At 47.2% G+C, this 15,414-nt stretch overlaps 1 protein-coding gene across 1 annotated transcript in view; it reads left to right on the forward strand.

Annotated features, from left to right (window-relative positions):
• GALNT18 (polypeptide N-acetylgalactosaminyltransferase 18) overlaps positions 1-15,414 on the forward strand; it is a 214,963-nt gene that overhangs the window by 186,490 nt on the left and 13,059 nt on the right. Inside the window, exons 7-9 of the mRNA XM_075325360.1 lie at positions 3,076-3,261; positions 4,368-4,505; positions 10,361-10,456. Of these exons, the coding sequence (XP_075181475.1) occupies positions 3,076-3,261; positions 4,368-4,505; positions 10,361-10,456 (420 nt within the window). The remainder of the gene's footprint in view (positions 1-3,075; positions 3,262-4,367; positions 4,506-10,360; positions 10,457-15,414) is intronic.

Genomic DNA, 15,414 nt, shown 5'->3' on the forward strand with positions numbered 1-15,414 from the left:
GGGGTCGCAGTCGGGGTAATAAGGAGTTAATGGCAGCCCATAGCTGCCACGAAGTCCTAGCTAAGTGATGGCAAGTGTCTGAGACACCCCTGATCACTAAACTGTAAGTGAAAGTAAATAAACACAAACACTGAAAAATCCTTTATTTGAAATAAAAGACAAAAAAAACCACCCTCTTTCACCACTTTATTAATCCCCAAATACCCCTCCAGGTCCGACGTAATCCACACGCGGCCCCACCACGCTTCCAGCTCTGCTACATCGGAAGCTGACAGGAGCGGCCGTATAGAATGACCGCTCACTGTCAGCTCCACGCAGCAACTAAAGTGAGCGCTATCAGCGGGGACGTCACTCGGGTTACCCGCGGCCACCGCTGGATCCTCAGTACAAACTGCTACAATGGATCCGTCCCATCAGTTGTATCACAATCTCCAATGCATCCGTCACATCAGTCACAAAACAGACTGTGACTGATTGAAAAAGACGGAAGTGTGAAAGCAGCCTTAGATACAGAGGTTCAGCAGACAGTACCGCACATGATGGCCTTAGATACATACTCTGCAGATATCACACATTGCAGTGTATGACGCGCTGGTGTATCTAAGCCCGGCTTTCGTGATACTGACAGCTGTGAGATGACCTTAGATACACTGGCTTAGCCCACAGGTAAAGCTTACAGCTGACAAATCCCATATGACCGGATTAGATGCAGTATCTCAGCAGAGTATACATGGGCTTAGATACATGGGCTTGTCACAGTATCCCACAGAAGTTACAAAGAGCAGGTGAGATGATGGTGTGATGGTTAGATTGTCAGCTCTTGTGCGCAGAGCCGCTCGGCAGGTGACAGTATATAATATACTCTCCTCAGCCCACATTAGTATGTGTAGGTCTCCGCGCTCTGCCCACCCCCCGCGTTATCCGTGGCAGCCGTCCCACCACACAGATGGCTCCCGGCTTGTTCTGGAACAGGAGCCCTTCACACTGGAGGCCGATGGCTGCTAGACAGCTTGTAAACTGTTCATGACCGCGCTGTGAGCAGCGGCCGAGCATGAGGGACCCTGGAATAGACCCAAATCCCGCTGTGACCCCACATCTCCTGCCTGGAGCCTGCAGCTGGCCACTCTATGGGGCCGCGCCATTTATATGTGCAAAGAAATGAGCTAAGGGTCTCCCTGCCCAGCAGCCCCCATAACCCAGTACAGACCTCACCGTCATCAGCTATGGGCAGTATATACTAACCAGCGATTGCTCAGCACCTACATCACTGGGCCCCGATCTGTCGCTGCACAACTGCTGCAAAAAGTTACATGATAAGTAATGTATGTACACAGTGACTGCACCAGCAGAATAGTGAGTGCAGCTCTGGGGTATAATACAGGATGTAACTCAGGATCAGTAATGTAATGTATGTACACAGTGACTGCACCAGCAGAATAGTGAGTGCAGCTCTGGAGTATAATACAGGAGGTAACTCAGGATCAGTACAGGATAAGTAATGTAATGTATGTACACAGTGGTGACTGCACCAGCAGAATAGTGAGCGCAGCTCTGGAGTATAATACAGGATGTAACTCAGGATTAGTACAGGATCAGTAATGTAATGTATGTACACAGTGACTGCACCAGCAGAATAGTGAGCGCAGCTCTGGAGTATAATACAGGATGTAACTCAGGATTGGTAATGTAACGTATGTACACAGTGACTACACCAGCAGAATAGTGAGCGCAGCTCTGGAGTATAATACAGGAGGTAACTCAGGATCAGTACAGGATCAGTAATGTAATGTATGTACATAGTGACTGCACCAGCAGAATAGTGAGTGCAGCTCTGGAGTATAATAGAGGATGTAACTCAGGATCAGTACAGGATCAGTAATGTAATGTATGTACACAGTGACTGCAGCAGCAGAATAGTGAGTGCAGCTCTGGAGTATAATAGAGGATGTAACTCAGGATCAGTACAGGATCAGTAATGTAATGTATGTACACAGTGACTACACCAGCAGAATAGTGAGTGCAGCTCTGGAGTATAATACAGGATGTAACTCAGGATCAGTACAGGATAAGTAATGTAATATATGTACACAGTGACTGCACCAGCAGAATAGTGAGTGCAGCTCTGGAGTATAATACAGGATGTAACTCAGGATCAGTACAGGATAAGTAATGTAATGTATGTACACAGTGACTGCACCAGCAGAATAGTGAGTGCAGCTCTGGAGTATAATACAGGATGTAACTCAGGATCAGTACAGGATCAGTAATGTATATACACAGTGACTGCACCAGCAGAATTGTGAGTGTAGCTCTGGAGTAAGTGTAATGTAATGGACATTGCACTTTTTATTGCGCTAGAGTTGGAATTGCTGGCGTCTTTCTCCTTTATATCGGCGCCCATGTTTACCCTTCACCAATGTCAGTCGTACTTACGTCAGCTTCTAATTCTGTGCGGTAAGATGCCCAATTACTTGCTCTGATCCTTGTAATATCCGGCTGCGGACACACTGGTGGGTGCCAGGCTGTGAGCCGCCCCCTCGCCGGCGGTGGGGTAGAGCATAAATAATGGACGTAACAGATGGTAATGAAGGTATAATTTGTTTTCTTTGTATTGTAATGTGGATTCGGCCGCGCGGGTGACTGCATTAAATAGGATTTTCATCTCTGCCAGTGATCAATATTGTCATTACATTCTTTGATCCGTCTGGTGTGCCGCGCCGGGGTGACCGCACACCCGCACTATTTGTTATTGAAATGCTTTCCATTGCCAGACGTGTCCGCACAGCGAGGATCCAGCAGAGACGCCGATACATTCCCGGCCCAGGACGCCATTACTTCTGCAAACAGATTGTTCCATTTCTCCTGACAGATTGTGTTTATGCTATATCCGGCCCATCCGCCTTCCTCTATAGATTGGGTTTTCCAGCTATTAAAATCATAAGTCCATGATCGCCAAGAAATGTAGCTTTTAGCGCTCTGGATTGTAAAAAAAAGAAAAAAAAATGAACAGTGGAAACCATCAACAAGTAGGGATTTGGACAAGTCTGGTGACAGTTGTGCTTGGTGTATTTCCAGGTATGGCAGTGTGGGGGCAGCGTCGAGGTCCTTCCGTGCTCCAGGATAGCCCATATAGAAAGGGCGCACAAGCCGTACACAGAAGACCTCACGGCCCACGTCCGGAGGAACGCGCTGCGGGTGGCGGAGGTTTGGATGGACGAGTTCAAGAGTCACGTGTACATGGCTTGGAACATACCGCAAGAGGTAAGTGTCCACTGAGCAAAATGTGGGGGGGGGGGTCCACCGGCCAGCCTAGAAGGTGAGGGTGGGGGCCACTGGCCAGCTTAGAAGTGGGGGTCGACCGGCCAGCCTAGCAGTGAGGAGGTCGACCAGCCAGCCTAGAAGGGGGAGGGGGGGTCCACTGGCCAGCCTGGAAGGTGGGGTTGGGGTCCTTCGGCCAGCCTAGAAGTGGGGGTCGACCGGCTAGCCTAGCAGGGGGTAGGTCGACCAGCCAGCCGAGAAGGGGGGGTCCGCCAGCCTAGAAGGGGAAGGGGGGTCCACCAGCCAGCCTAGAAGGGGAAGGGGGGTCCACCGGCCAGCCTAGAAGGGGAAGGGGGGTCTACCGGCCAGCCTAGAAGGTGAGGGTGGGGTCCACTGGTTGGTGAGGGTGGGGGTCCACCGGCCAGCCTAGCAGGGGGGAGGTCGACCAGCCAGCCTAGAAGGGGGGGTCCAACAGCCAGCCTAGAAGGGGGGGGTCCACCGGCCAGCCTAAAAGTTTGGTCCACTGGCCAGCCTAGAAGGAAAGGTGGGGTTCCAGCGGTCAGCCTAGAAGATGGGACAGAGTCCGCTGGCCAGCCTACAGGGGTGGGTGATAGGGGAGGTTCCGCCAGTTATCCTAGAAGGGGGGGATCCGGTGGCCAGGCTGCATGGTGGGATCCGCCAGCCATTCTAGAGGATGGGTGGAGGTTGCCGTCCAGCTTAGAGGGGGGGGGGGTGGGTTCACCAACTAGTAAAAAGAGAGAGGCCAGTCTAGCAGGGTGGGGCGCTTTGGCCAGCCTAGAAGGGGGGAGAGCTTGCTTCAGGTTTCATGGTTATCATATTTCTTCCCAATTTTGGTTGTTAAAAAACGCACGATTGACACCTCATAACCTGAAACTATCATTTACAGTTGTTCAGATAGAGCTCGCGGTTCTGCTGAATACTCTGCGCCCCGGTGCCTGCAGAGCGCTGTCAGTCCCCGCGTTTCGCCACTTCTCTCTGCTGACGTTCCACTTATTGTGTTGCCGATCACTTCCAGTCTTCTCTCCTCGCTGACTGCGATGGCAGCCGCCGGGCGAGGGCCTGACTCATTCCTCCGCTCTCTCCTGCAGGACCCCGGCATTGACATAGGTGACATTTCTCAGAGGAAGGCCCTGAGGAAGCGGCTGCAGTGTAAGACCTTTCGGTGGTACCTCGTCACAGTGTATCCGGAAATGAGAACCTACTCTGACAACATCGCCTACGGCGTGGTGAGTGGCCTCCGACTCTACTGATGCCATCCTCTACATACGGGGAAATTGAATGATATTTTTGGAGGATTTAAAGGGCCGGTGTCTCCTTTTTTTTTTCCTTCTAGATTAAATGTAATCATTGTATAATGAAAGGTTCTGCGACTTTGGGTTTCAGTTCCATTTTCAAGATCTCTGTTTGCTGTCAGAATAGGAGCATTGTTATTTACAACCATAGACTGAAAACCAATTGAAGCCTATTAGTTCTCACAGCTGAAGCTTTGGTCCAGTTGTAGCCAGTGCCTCACTCATCCAACAGTGAGAGATCTTTTACAATGCTGCGGAATATGCTGGCGCTATACAAATAAAATCATTATTATATTTCACGTATAAAAATTAGCAAAAAGCCACATCCACATTTTCAGTGCGTTTTTGCCATGAGGGGCGCAACCAAAATCTGCAAACACCGTAATAAAGCATTGTGGAGACGGCAGCAAACCCCCAGCTGAGGGCAGTGCTGGGCTTAAAGCATCCCCCCCCCCCCCCCAATTCACTGACAGCAAGCAGAGATCTGGAAAACTGAATTTCATCACGAATGGCCGGTTCATCATTTCCAGCTTTGGGGGGTTTTTAAGACTTTTTTTTTTTTTTCTTCTTGTGTTTTGATTTTTTTTTGCGACAACTTATCATGCGATTCATGAATTTTTTTGCAAAAGTCAAAAATGCTTTTTTGTTTTCCTATGTTTTCTGCTTTTTTTTTTTTTCCTAGTTTTGCAGCTTTTTTTTTTTTGCAAAAGTCAAATGCTCTTTTTTCCTATTTTTTTTCTTCTTGCAAAAGTAAAGTTTTTTTTCTTCCAATTTTTGATTTTTTATTTTGCAAAACTCAAAAATGCTTTTTATTTTCCTATATTTGGGGGGGGGGGGTTCCTAATTTTGCTGTTTTTTTTTCTTTTCTTGCAAAAGTCAAATGCTCTTTTTCCCTATTTTTGCTGGGGGAGTTTCTTGCAAAAATCAAAAGTTTTTTTTTTTTTTCTTTTCCCCCTATTTTTATTTTATTTTTTTTGCAAAAGTCAAAAATGCTGCTTTTTTTTTTTTTTTTTTTTTTTTTTTTTTCCTTTAGCAAGTCAAATACTTTTTTTTTCTTTTTTTTTCCTATTTTTGCTGGGGGGATGGTTTCTTGCAAAAGTCAAAAATGCTTTTTTTTTTCCCCCTATTCACTTTTTTTGCAAAATGCTTTTTCCTATTTGATTTTTATTTTGCTAATGTCAAAAATGCTTTTGTTTTCCTATTTTTGCTATTTTTTTCCCTTTATTTGCTGCTTTTTTTTGTAAAAGTCAAATGCTTTTTTCCTTATTTTTGCTATTTTTCTATATTTATTTATATATTTTTTTTTTCCGAAGTAAAAAATGCTTTTTTTCCCTATTTTTAAAAATATTTTGCAAAAGTCAAAAATGCTCTTTTTTTCCTATCTATTTTTGCTACTTTTTAGCACAAAAAGAAATGTACTTTTTTTTTTTTTTTTGCCATGCATAAAATCACTTTGCTTGGGGTTGCTCTGTTTCTGATGTTAGTTGCTACTTCTCAAGAATGTGCAAAATTTGAGTCAGGAGAAAATATCTAAAAACTCCAAACTACATCCACAACAATGGCTGCTGCCACCCCCCGCCAAAATAATCCCATAAACAAATAAATTAGACTTCAAAAAAGGTGCAAAGTAGAGAAATTTGGTGCAAATAGAAAATAAAAAAAAAAAAAAAAAAAAAGAGCTCAACTTGGATAGTGAATGGGGCCATCAGGTTTATTATGCAATGATATGATGAAGAAGAGGGTGAGCAGCTCTGAGATTGAGGAGGGGTATAGAGCTGCGCCCCACTAATGCGATCACCTGGAACCCTGGCACAGGGTCCCATTTAATGACCGGTCACGTGACCCGTGTTGCGTGGATGTGAGAGAAGGTGCCATATCGGCCGGTCACATGACTCCTGCTGGAAACGCGTGGCTCTCAGCCAGCGCCGCACTTTACAGAAGGTTTATTTATAATCCGCTCCTAGCCGGAGGGGCGGCTTTAATCCTCTGCGCTGCATTCAGCCCTCACTGCTATTTTTACACCACAATATTTTAGAGTCGTGTGAACTTTGTACAACCCGAAATACACCGGGATTACCATGGAAATACCAGAAAAAAGGCATTTACTCCATGGGCAATTTTTAACCCCTTCATTTTTATTTTTACACTTTTTAAGTTTTTTTTTACTGTATATATTATAGTATGTACAGTACAGACCAAAAGTTTGGACACACCTCATTCAAAGAGTTTTTTTTTCTTTATTTTCATGACTCTGAAAATTGTAGATTCACATTGAAGGCATCAAAACTATGAAGTAGCACATGTGGAATGAAATACTTAACAAAAAAGTGTGAAACAACTGAAAATATGTCTTATATTCTAGGTTCTTCACAGTAGCCACCTTGTGCTTTGATTACTGCTTTGCACACTCTTGGCATTCTCTTGATGAGCTTCAAGAGGTAGTCACCGGGAATGGTTCTCACTTCACAGGTGGGCCCTGTCAGGTCTAATAAATTGCCTTATAAATGGGGTTGGGGCCATCAGTTGTGTTGTGCAGGAGTCTGGTGGATACACAGCTGATAGTCCTACTGAATAGACTGTAGCTGCTTTTTTCTTGATATAATACAAATTCTAAGTAAAGAAAAACAAGTGTCCATCATTACTTTAAGAAATGAAGGTCAGTCAGTCCGAAAAATTGGGAAAACTTTGAAAGTGTCCTCAAGTGCAGTGGCAAAAACCATCAAACGCTACAAAGAAACTGGCTCATATGAGGACCGCCCCAGGAAAGGAAGACCAAGAGTCACCTCTGCTGCAGAGGATACGTTTATCCGAGTTACCAGCCTCAGAAATCGCAGGTTAACAGCAGCTCAGATTAGAGACCAGGTCAATGCCACAAAGCGTTCTAGCAGCAGACACATCTCTAGAACAACTGTTAGAAATCGCAAGTGGAGAAAAGCCCTATGTGAGAGTGCGATCAGATAGAAAATCGGATCGCACTTGCACCAGTGTTAGCAAGAGGACACGGGCTCATTGATTAAATGTTTTACGGTACGTCTCGTGCTCTCGGTGAAATCGCAGCATGCTGCGATTTGCACCAAGTCTCAGCTCTCGCACCCCTATGCAATCCTATGGGAGCGAGAAAAAAATCAGAATCCGGGTGGCATGCGCCTGTCATACAGATCCTTGTCACTTGCATACAGCGTCAGACTGGCTACCGGAGGAATCTCCAGTAATACCAGGCCTGGCCGTGGTTACATGCACAGCACTCCGGAGCTGTCACCTGAGCTCCGGAGTGCAGCCTGAACAGCGAGCGATTTGATTCCCTGTCTATTGCTGTTCAGTTCAGCACAGCTGCAGACAGGCTGATTTCTGGAGCTCAGGTGAGAGCTCCGGAGTTCAGTGCATGTAACCGCGGCCAGGACTAGTATTACTGGAGATTCCTCCGGTAGCCAGTCCACTGCTTGCATAGCACTCACATAGCACTCTCATGATGCTCGCATGTCATACGGATGCTATGTGAGGAAAAAAAAAAAAACACCGTACGCAGACCGCATGCAGGACACTCAACTCACATTTGTAGCCAAGTATCGCTGTGATTTCTTTTAACACAAGTGGAGAAGAGCCCTACAGAGGAGACTTTGTGCAGCAGCCTTCATGGTAAAATAGCTGCTAGGAAACCGCTGCTAAGGACAGGCAACAAGCAGAAGAGACTTGTTTGGGATAAAGAACACAAGGAATGGACATTAGACCAGTGGAAATCTGTGCTTTGCTCTGAGGAGTCCAAATTTGAGATCTTTGGATCCAACCACCGTGTTTTTGTAGAAAAGGTGAACGGATGGACTCTACATGGCTGGTTCCCACCGTGAAGCATGGAGGAGGAGGTGTGATGGTGTGGGGGTGCTTTGCTGGTGACACTGTTGGGGATTTATTCAAAATTGAAGGCATACAGAACCAGCATGGCTACCACAGCATCTTGCAGCGGCGTGCTATTCCATCCGGTTTGCTTTTAGTTGGACCATCATTTATTTTTCAACAGGACAATGACCCCAAACACACCTCCAGGCTGTGTAAGGGCTATTTGACTAAGAAGGAGAGTGATGGGGTGCTACGCCAGATGACCTGGTCTCCACAGTCACCAGACCTGAACCCAATCGAGATGGTTTGGGGTGAGCTGGACCGCAGAGTGAAGGCAAAAGGGGCAACAAGTGCTAAGCATCTCTGGGAACTCCTTCAAGACTGTTGGAAAACCATTTCCGGTGACTACCTCTTGAAGCTCATCAAGAGAATGCCAAGAGTGTGCAAAGCAGTAACCAAAGCAAAAGGTGGCTACTTTGAAGAACCTAGAATATAAGACATATTTTCAGTTGTTTCACACTTTAAGTATTTCATTCCACATGTGTTAATTCATAGTTTTGATGCCTTCAATGTGAATCTACAATTTTCAGAGTCATGAAAATAAAGAAAGCTCTTTGAATGAGAAGGTGTCTCCAAACTTTTGGTCTGCACTGTGTGTGGTTTTTATATAATATATATATATATATATATAAATATATATATATATATATATAAATAATATTTATTATACTGTATTTCATTATTTCAGTCTCTAGTACAAATAATCCCCTGTAAATTCCAACTTTGTCTGCAGTTCACAGGAGCAACTCGCTGGCACCACCAGGGGGGTTTCAGCAATTGTGTTGCGGAGGACATCAAGGATCACGCAGCATATATGTGGTCATCTGAGATTAACAGCTGCGACTGGAGCATTTAACTGGTCCGTATGCAGCGATCAGAGATCAGCTGGCGGTATAACACACCCTGTACACAGTGGGCTGTGCTCCATGCCCCTGCACTTTCCAGAAAGGGAAGGTGCCTTTTAATGTTTTCTTATCTTTCATTATGGCAGCCATATCTGACCCCCAGAGGGCGGTTACTAAGCTTCCCGGACCCTGCATTGAACGGGTACTACTTTTGCTATGGCTTAAGGAGTTTCCCATCGTTTTCAGAATGAATCACTTCCACTGGTCCTGTACTTAATTGAGTCTCCACAGTGTTTAATGGAGGCGCTCTGAATGCCCCATTATCCAGACGCTCATCAGTCCCTGGATCTGGGTGATTTATGCATGAATACACTATACAGAATGGAGGCGGCCGCCCTTCCGCCCCGTCCTCGCCCCAGAGCTAATTTTCTGGTCCTGATTCACTTTGCCCACAGTCACAGGACAAGGTTAAAATGTCACTCCAGTCGGGCCCCAGCCGCGCAGCCGGTAAATCTCTATCTCCTCTCCGGGCGCGCGGCAATCATGTTTCACATTAAAGTCACAATGAGTTTGTTAATCAGATGGGACAATAAATATCTTTTCTTTGCTTGAAGGAGCAGATCCAATTTCTCAGTCCACTTTGTCTTTGATTAATATGTCATTTTATACCAATGTGAAAGATGGCGGTGGCGGCCCCTGTACTCCGCGCGTCTACGTGACCCTGGTGCTGATTGTGCCGCGCAGACCCATCCCGGGGCCGAATCTCCGGAAATTGTGCCGAATATGTATCTATTCCCACATTAGTGATGGCGGCCGCGTGCGCTGCTGGCGCTTTATTGTGCTTTTTATATGGCATTTGGGGGGAAAAAAAAGCACAAAAATGTTAAATGTCTTCTCATCTGACACCAATGGAGTGAAATCGCTTATAACCACCAGTCGTACTCTATATAATGGCCCTTATTTGATAGATGTGGTACGCAGCGGCTTTTAGGCATGTCAGTATTGTTTGGGGGCGGTTTTTTGAACCTTTTTGTATTTTTTGCTTTTCAGCTGCAGAATTCCTTGAAGACAGACCTGTGCCTTGACCAAGGGCCGGACACGGACAACATCCCCATCCTGTACATCTGCCATGGGCTCACTCCACAGGTTGGTTAGGCTTTTTGTAAATCTTGATGCTCTGCATAGGCAGCAGGGCTTCTGTCATTTACTTTTAAAGCTGTCCAGAGTATAGAACGTATCCAAAATTGATGCCATAATCATGCACCTTTGCTACCGCAGCACATATAGACGAGCGGGACACCAGAACATCTCCAAATCTGTCCACAGCTCCAATGCAGACCCTGGTGTCCCCATGGTTTCAGAATATAACGAAAAAAGCAGCATACGGCTCTGTGCACACAGCAAATGTTGGCTGGATACCTTCTACGGAATCTGCAACATATGCTACCATCACATGGGCATGCAAATGACATAGCGGGCGCTGTGCAGTATATACAGTTGTCCCCGGTATATCGCGGTTCACTTATTGCAGCTTCACTGTATCGCGGGTATAGTTTATCTATAAGACACATCGGATTATAAGACGCACCCCAAATTTAGAGAAAAAGGTAAAAAAACCAAAAACCCATGGGGGTGCGTCTTATGATGCGATGGTATCTTACCAGGGAGGCAGCGGTAGTAGAGCGGGGTCACAGAAGGCAAGGGGCAATGGTGGAGTAGGTTGATGCTGAGGGCGGTGTTTGCGTGCGCTGGTAGGAACATCCAAAAACAATCAGCATTGTGGCTTCAAAAATATGGTGCCCATAGTCGGCGCATGCGCAGATTGAGCTATCAGATCTCATCTGCGCATACGCCACATCCGGGCACCATTTTCCTTAAATCCGCTGCTGGCAGATCAATGGGCCGGAGACAGCGCATGCGCAGATGAGATCTTACGCCGAGAGCTCAATTTGTGCATGCGCCTATTCCGGGTGCCATTATTTGAAGCCTGCACCGCTTCCAATTTCAGGATGGCAGCCCCTGCCTCACCGCCCACAGCATAGCCCCTCCTGTGACCCCTCTGCACCATCCCCCGGTAAGCTACATTCGGCTTATAAGACACACCCCTCATTTTCCTCCCAAATTTTTGGGAGGCAAATGAGGGGTGTGTCTTATAATCCGAAAAAATAAAGTAACTTTGCTACATCGTGGATTTTCACCTATCGCGGGGGTCTCTAAAAATGTTACCCCCATGATAGGTGAGGGATCACTGTAATGCTGTGGTGGTCAACGGCGTCCTAAAATGCCGAATTCTCGTTCCTATTTCGTGGAATAAGGTCCAACATCATGTACCAGAAGAGACTCCTGACAGAACCGCAGCCGGTCACTACATTTATTATTCCTTTTAAACACTTTTTGCTACAAAGTCGACTTGGGCAAAAAAAGTGCAAACATGTATTGGTAGAGATTAGCTAAAAAATGCAAAAAGGGGGCTAAAGGGGAGTCCTCCATCATGAGCCACCCCTTTAAGGCTGGGTTTACACATCGCATGTTTGGTGCATCTGCTGTTGTCAAAGGCCGATTTTTGCAGATTTTACACTTTCCATTGCAAAGACAAAATATCAAAAACACCCCAAAAACAGCAGCAGGAGCAAATTTTAAGTGAAAGCTCCACTTTTAGTGCAGATGTTGTGCGTAAAACCTGTGCAATCAATATGCAGCAATACCCGATGTGTGAAGTTAGCCTTAACTTTCCTGTGTCTACAATTTTGCGATTACGGAAGTCACGGCACAGTGAGCCAAAACACCCAATGACAGGGGATACACCACAATAAGCAACGGGTATACCTGGGACACTTTTAACAATAGAGGGCCTTAGGTCTATTGAGAGGGAAAATGGGCACTTCCACTTACCTGCCCCTGTACCCTGCACTCCCAGCTAGTCCCTATACAGGTTTTTCACCGGTCACCGAGCCAGAGCCTGAAGCCCTGAAAAGACCCTACAATAGTCGTGGCTAGGGAGTGGGCAGGTAAGGGACGCTAGCCCTACTGCTGCACTATAACAACACACCAGGGAAGAAGATAGACATTGGGAAAACACTACAACAGACTGCTGCAGTCAGCACTTAGACTATAGACAAACCAGAAATGTCAGAGGGTTTCAGCAGCTCCTTCCTCCTCCAGGCCAAGCATCCAAATGGCAAAGAGAATAACTGGCACCCTCTGCTGGTAGCAGAAGGTATATAAAGGGAGTGGGAGTGGTGCCAAACCAGAAACACCTGAGATGGTAATGACTGCTTTCTGGCAAGAAATACTGACATTAACCCTATAACTGCAAAAATGAAAACATGTTTAATATTGAGAGTCAAGAATGGAAAGGACTCTCGTCTTGAATCTGTCACTAGTTGCATAATGTAGAGAGATGGCCATGACAACAGGAGAACAACTCCCAGCTCTGCCACTTTATAGCGTCCCATATAGCACAGCGACCATCCAGGGGTGTAAGCAATGCCCCTGCCATCAGATATCGTCCCCCTCCTCCACTCTCCTCCATATGTACCAGGCTTGGCGTCTCCATGGGAAGGCTTCTCAACAATAACAGTCTTAAAAAGGTTGATGAACATTTAAGCAGGAGATTGAGTGAAAGCCCGGCCCCCGCCGAGACGCCATTCAAGTCCGCGATGGAAGTAACTGAATAATTGCAGCCCAACGAACATAACCGCGGCTTTCATTCACCAGGATTAGTCATACGGAGCCAAAAGTCAATCGAGAACAATCAGAGGTTTGACGCCTTTCAGTCTCCATCATTGGGGGGTAAAATCTGAAGTTGTTTTTGTATCGGGAAACCACCCGGCGACATTTCAAACCCACAGGAACGAGTAGACTGACGCCTGACTTCAGCTTTTACATATATAACAATCCTTACATAGGATGGGGTTCTTAAAGGGAAAGTATTTTAGCACCTAAAACGGAACCCGCGTTATAGATTTATTATCTGTGATTACAATAAAGCGTCTCCCATTACTGAACGAACCTCCCTGCCTCCAAAAAATGCTATTTTGTCCATCACAGGTGGCGCTATTGCATTGGTTTCTATGGAAAAGGTGAACAGTGGTGAAAAGCGGTACTGCAGCCTACAATGCAATTTAAATTCTTACAAGAGGAAGGGGCTCCACTCCCAATTGGAATATATACACTCGCATCTGTCCCTTTAAATAAACCCTTACGTGATGTTGCACGTGCTAGGTGCTGCAGGCTGTAGTCATACATGGCAGGCGACTCTCCCCTCCCCCGCTGCCGTCTCATCCTCCAGTTTGAAGCATCCATCAATTTTTAATACAGATGTAACTGATGTGATAAAATGGGAGGCCGATCGATGGCAGCCACCGGCGAGGTGAAAGAGCCGGGTAATGTGGACCGAGGGCGGCATGATTGGCTCTTATAGCCGCTCCTCTGTGCGGTTATGTAGAACGAATTCTGCTAAGTGTAAAGGAGGGGAAAAAATGTCTTAAGGGGGAAGTGTTACATAATAGCCGCCGAGTCTTGTAGAGAATATTGATTTGTTGTTTTATGCTCCTGTGCCGCCTTTCTGCAATATTCCCCCCATATAAATAATCCGCGCTCCGGAGTCTCCGACCGTTCATCTCTTGTAAGGCTGCAATCCTTCAGTAATGGAGGAGCCCAGGACAAAACGTCACCCGATAATCCGGGATTTATAATCCGCCTCGTTTTCTCATCCGTCCTCTCTGCTCCGTTTTCACACATAGCCAAATATCTGCCACGTTCCCACGTATGTCCGCACCAAGATACCTAAAAGCAATCTGCTCTGTTTATTGCATTTATGTTGCTTTTTTAGGAATTCATATTTTTTTTTCTGCAGAAAAACAGATTCTACACTTCAAGATGAAAATTTCTGTTGTTTTTTTTTTCCCCCCAGACTCCCCAGAGAAGTCTAAACAAACCCCAAAAAAGCTCCGTTCACCATAGTCTGCTTGTCAGAAAGAAATAGCACGAACAAATATAAAAACATCTGTAATAGATCTGGTCAGAGAAATCTGCTTCTTTCACCTCTTATGAGCCACTTCTTCACCTGCCTCCTGAACTGACCATCAAAAAAAAACTGCTTAAAAGAAACTGCCCGATCAATGTGGCATCAGGTTACACCTCCTATTATACTTTATGGAGAAGGGATCAGAGTGAGGAAACGAGCCGGGAGGGGAGCGGGGCGAGGAAACGAGCCGGGAGGGGAGCGGGGCGAGGAAACGAGCCGGGAGGGGAGCGGGGCGAGGAAACGAGCCGGGAGGGGAGCGGGGCGAGGAAACGAGCCGGGAGGGGAGCGGGGCGAGGAAACGAGCCGGGAGGGGAGCGGGGCGAGGAAACTAGCCGGGAGGGGAGCGGTGCGAGGGAAACGAGCCGGGAGGGGAGCGGGGCGAGGAAACGAGCCGGGAGGGGAGCGGGGCGAGGAAACGAGCCGGGAGGGGAGCGGGGCGAGGAAACGAGCTGGGAGGGGAGCGGGGCGAGGAAACGAGCCGGGAGGGGAGCGGGGCGAGGAAACGAGCCGGGAGGGGAGCGGGGCGAGGAAACGAGCCGGGAGGGGAGCGGGGCGAGGAAACGAGCCGGGAGGGGAGCGGGGCGAGGAAACGAGCCGGGAGGGGAGCGGGGCGAGGAACGAGCCGGGAGGGGAGCGGGGCGAGGAAACGAGCCGGGAGGGGAGCGGGGCGAGGAAACGAGCCGGGAGGGGACACACAGAAAGATTGTCCTGAGCTTTCTAACAAGTATTTTTCCTCACCCCTGATATCACTGCTGCTGTATCTATATATATAATTGCCTTATTCTGTCTGTCTGTCTGTCTGTCTGTCTGTCTGTCTATCTGTCTGTCTGTCTGTCATGCTCCGAAATTGTGTCCTTACGGTGACACAAAGCTGATTGGCCGCTGGGCTCGCCATGGCCCCGCCCCCCCACACGGATTGGCCTCTCGCCCCGGCTCTCTGCAGGCCCCGCCCCCTCACGCAATGCACGCTCGCTGTGGCCCAACTGACACGGGGCTCCGATTCCCAGGTAAGTACACACACACACATCACATCACACTCACTCTCACACACACCTCACACATCACATCCACACAT

This window comes from Anomaloglossus baeobatrachus, chromosome 10 (assembly GCF_048569485.1).
Source record: "Anomaloglossus baeobatrachus isolate aAnoBae1 chromosome 10, aAnoBae1.hap1, whole genome shotgun sequence".
NCBI lineage: Eukaryota > Metazoa > Chordata > Amphibia > Anura > Aromobatidae > Anomaloglossus > Anomaloglossus baeobatrachus.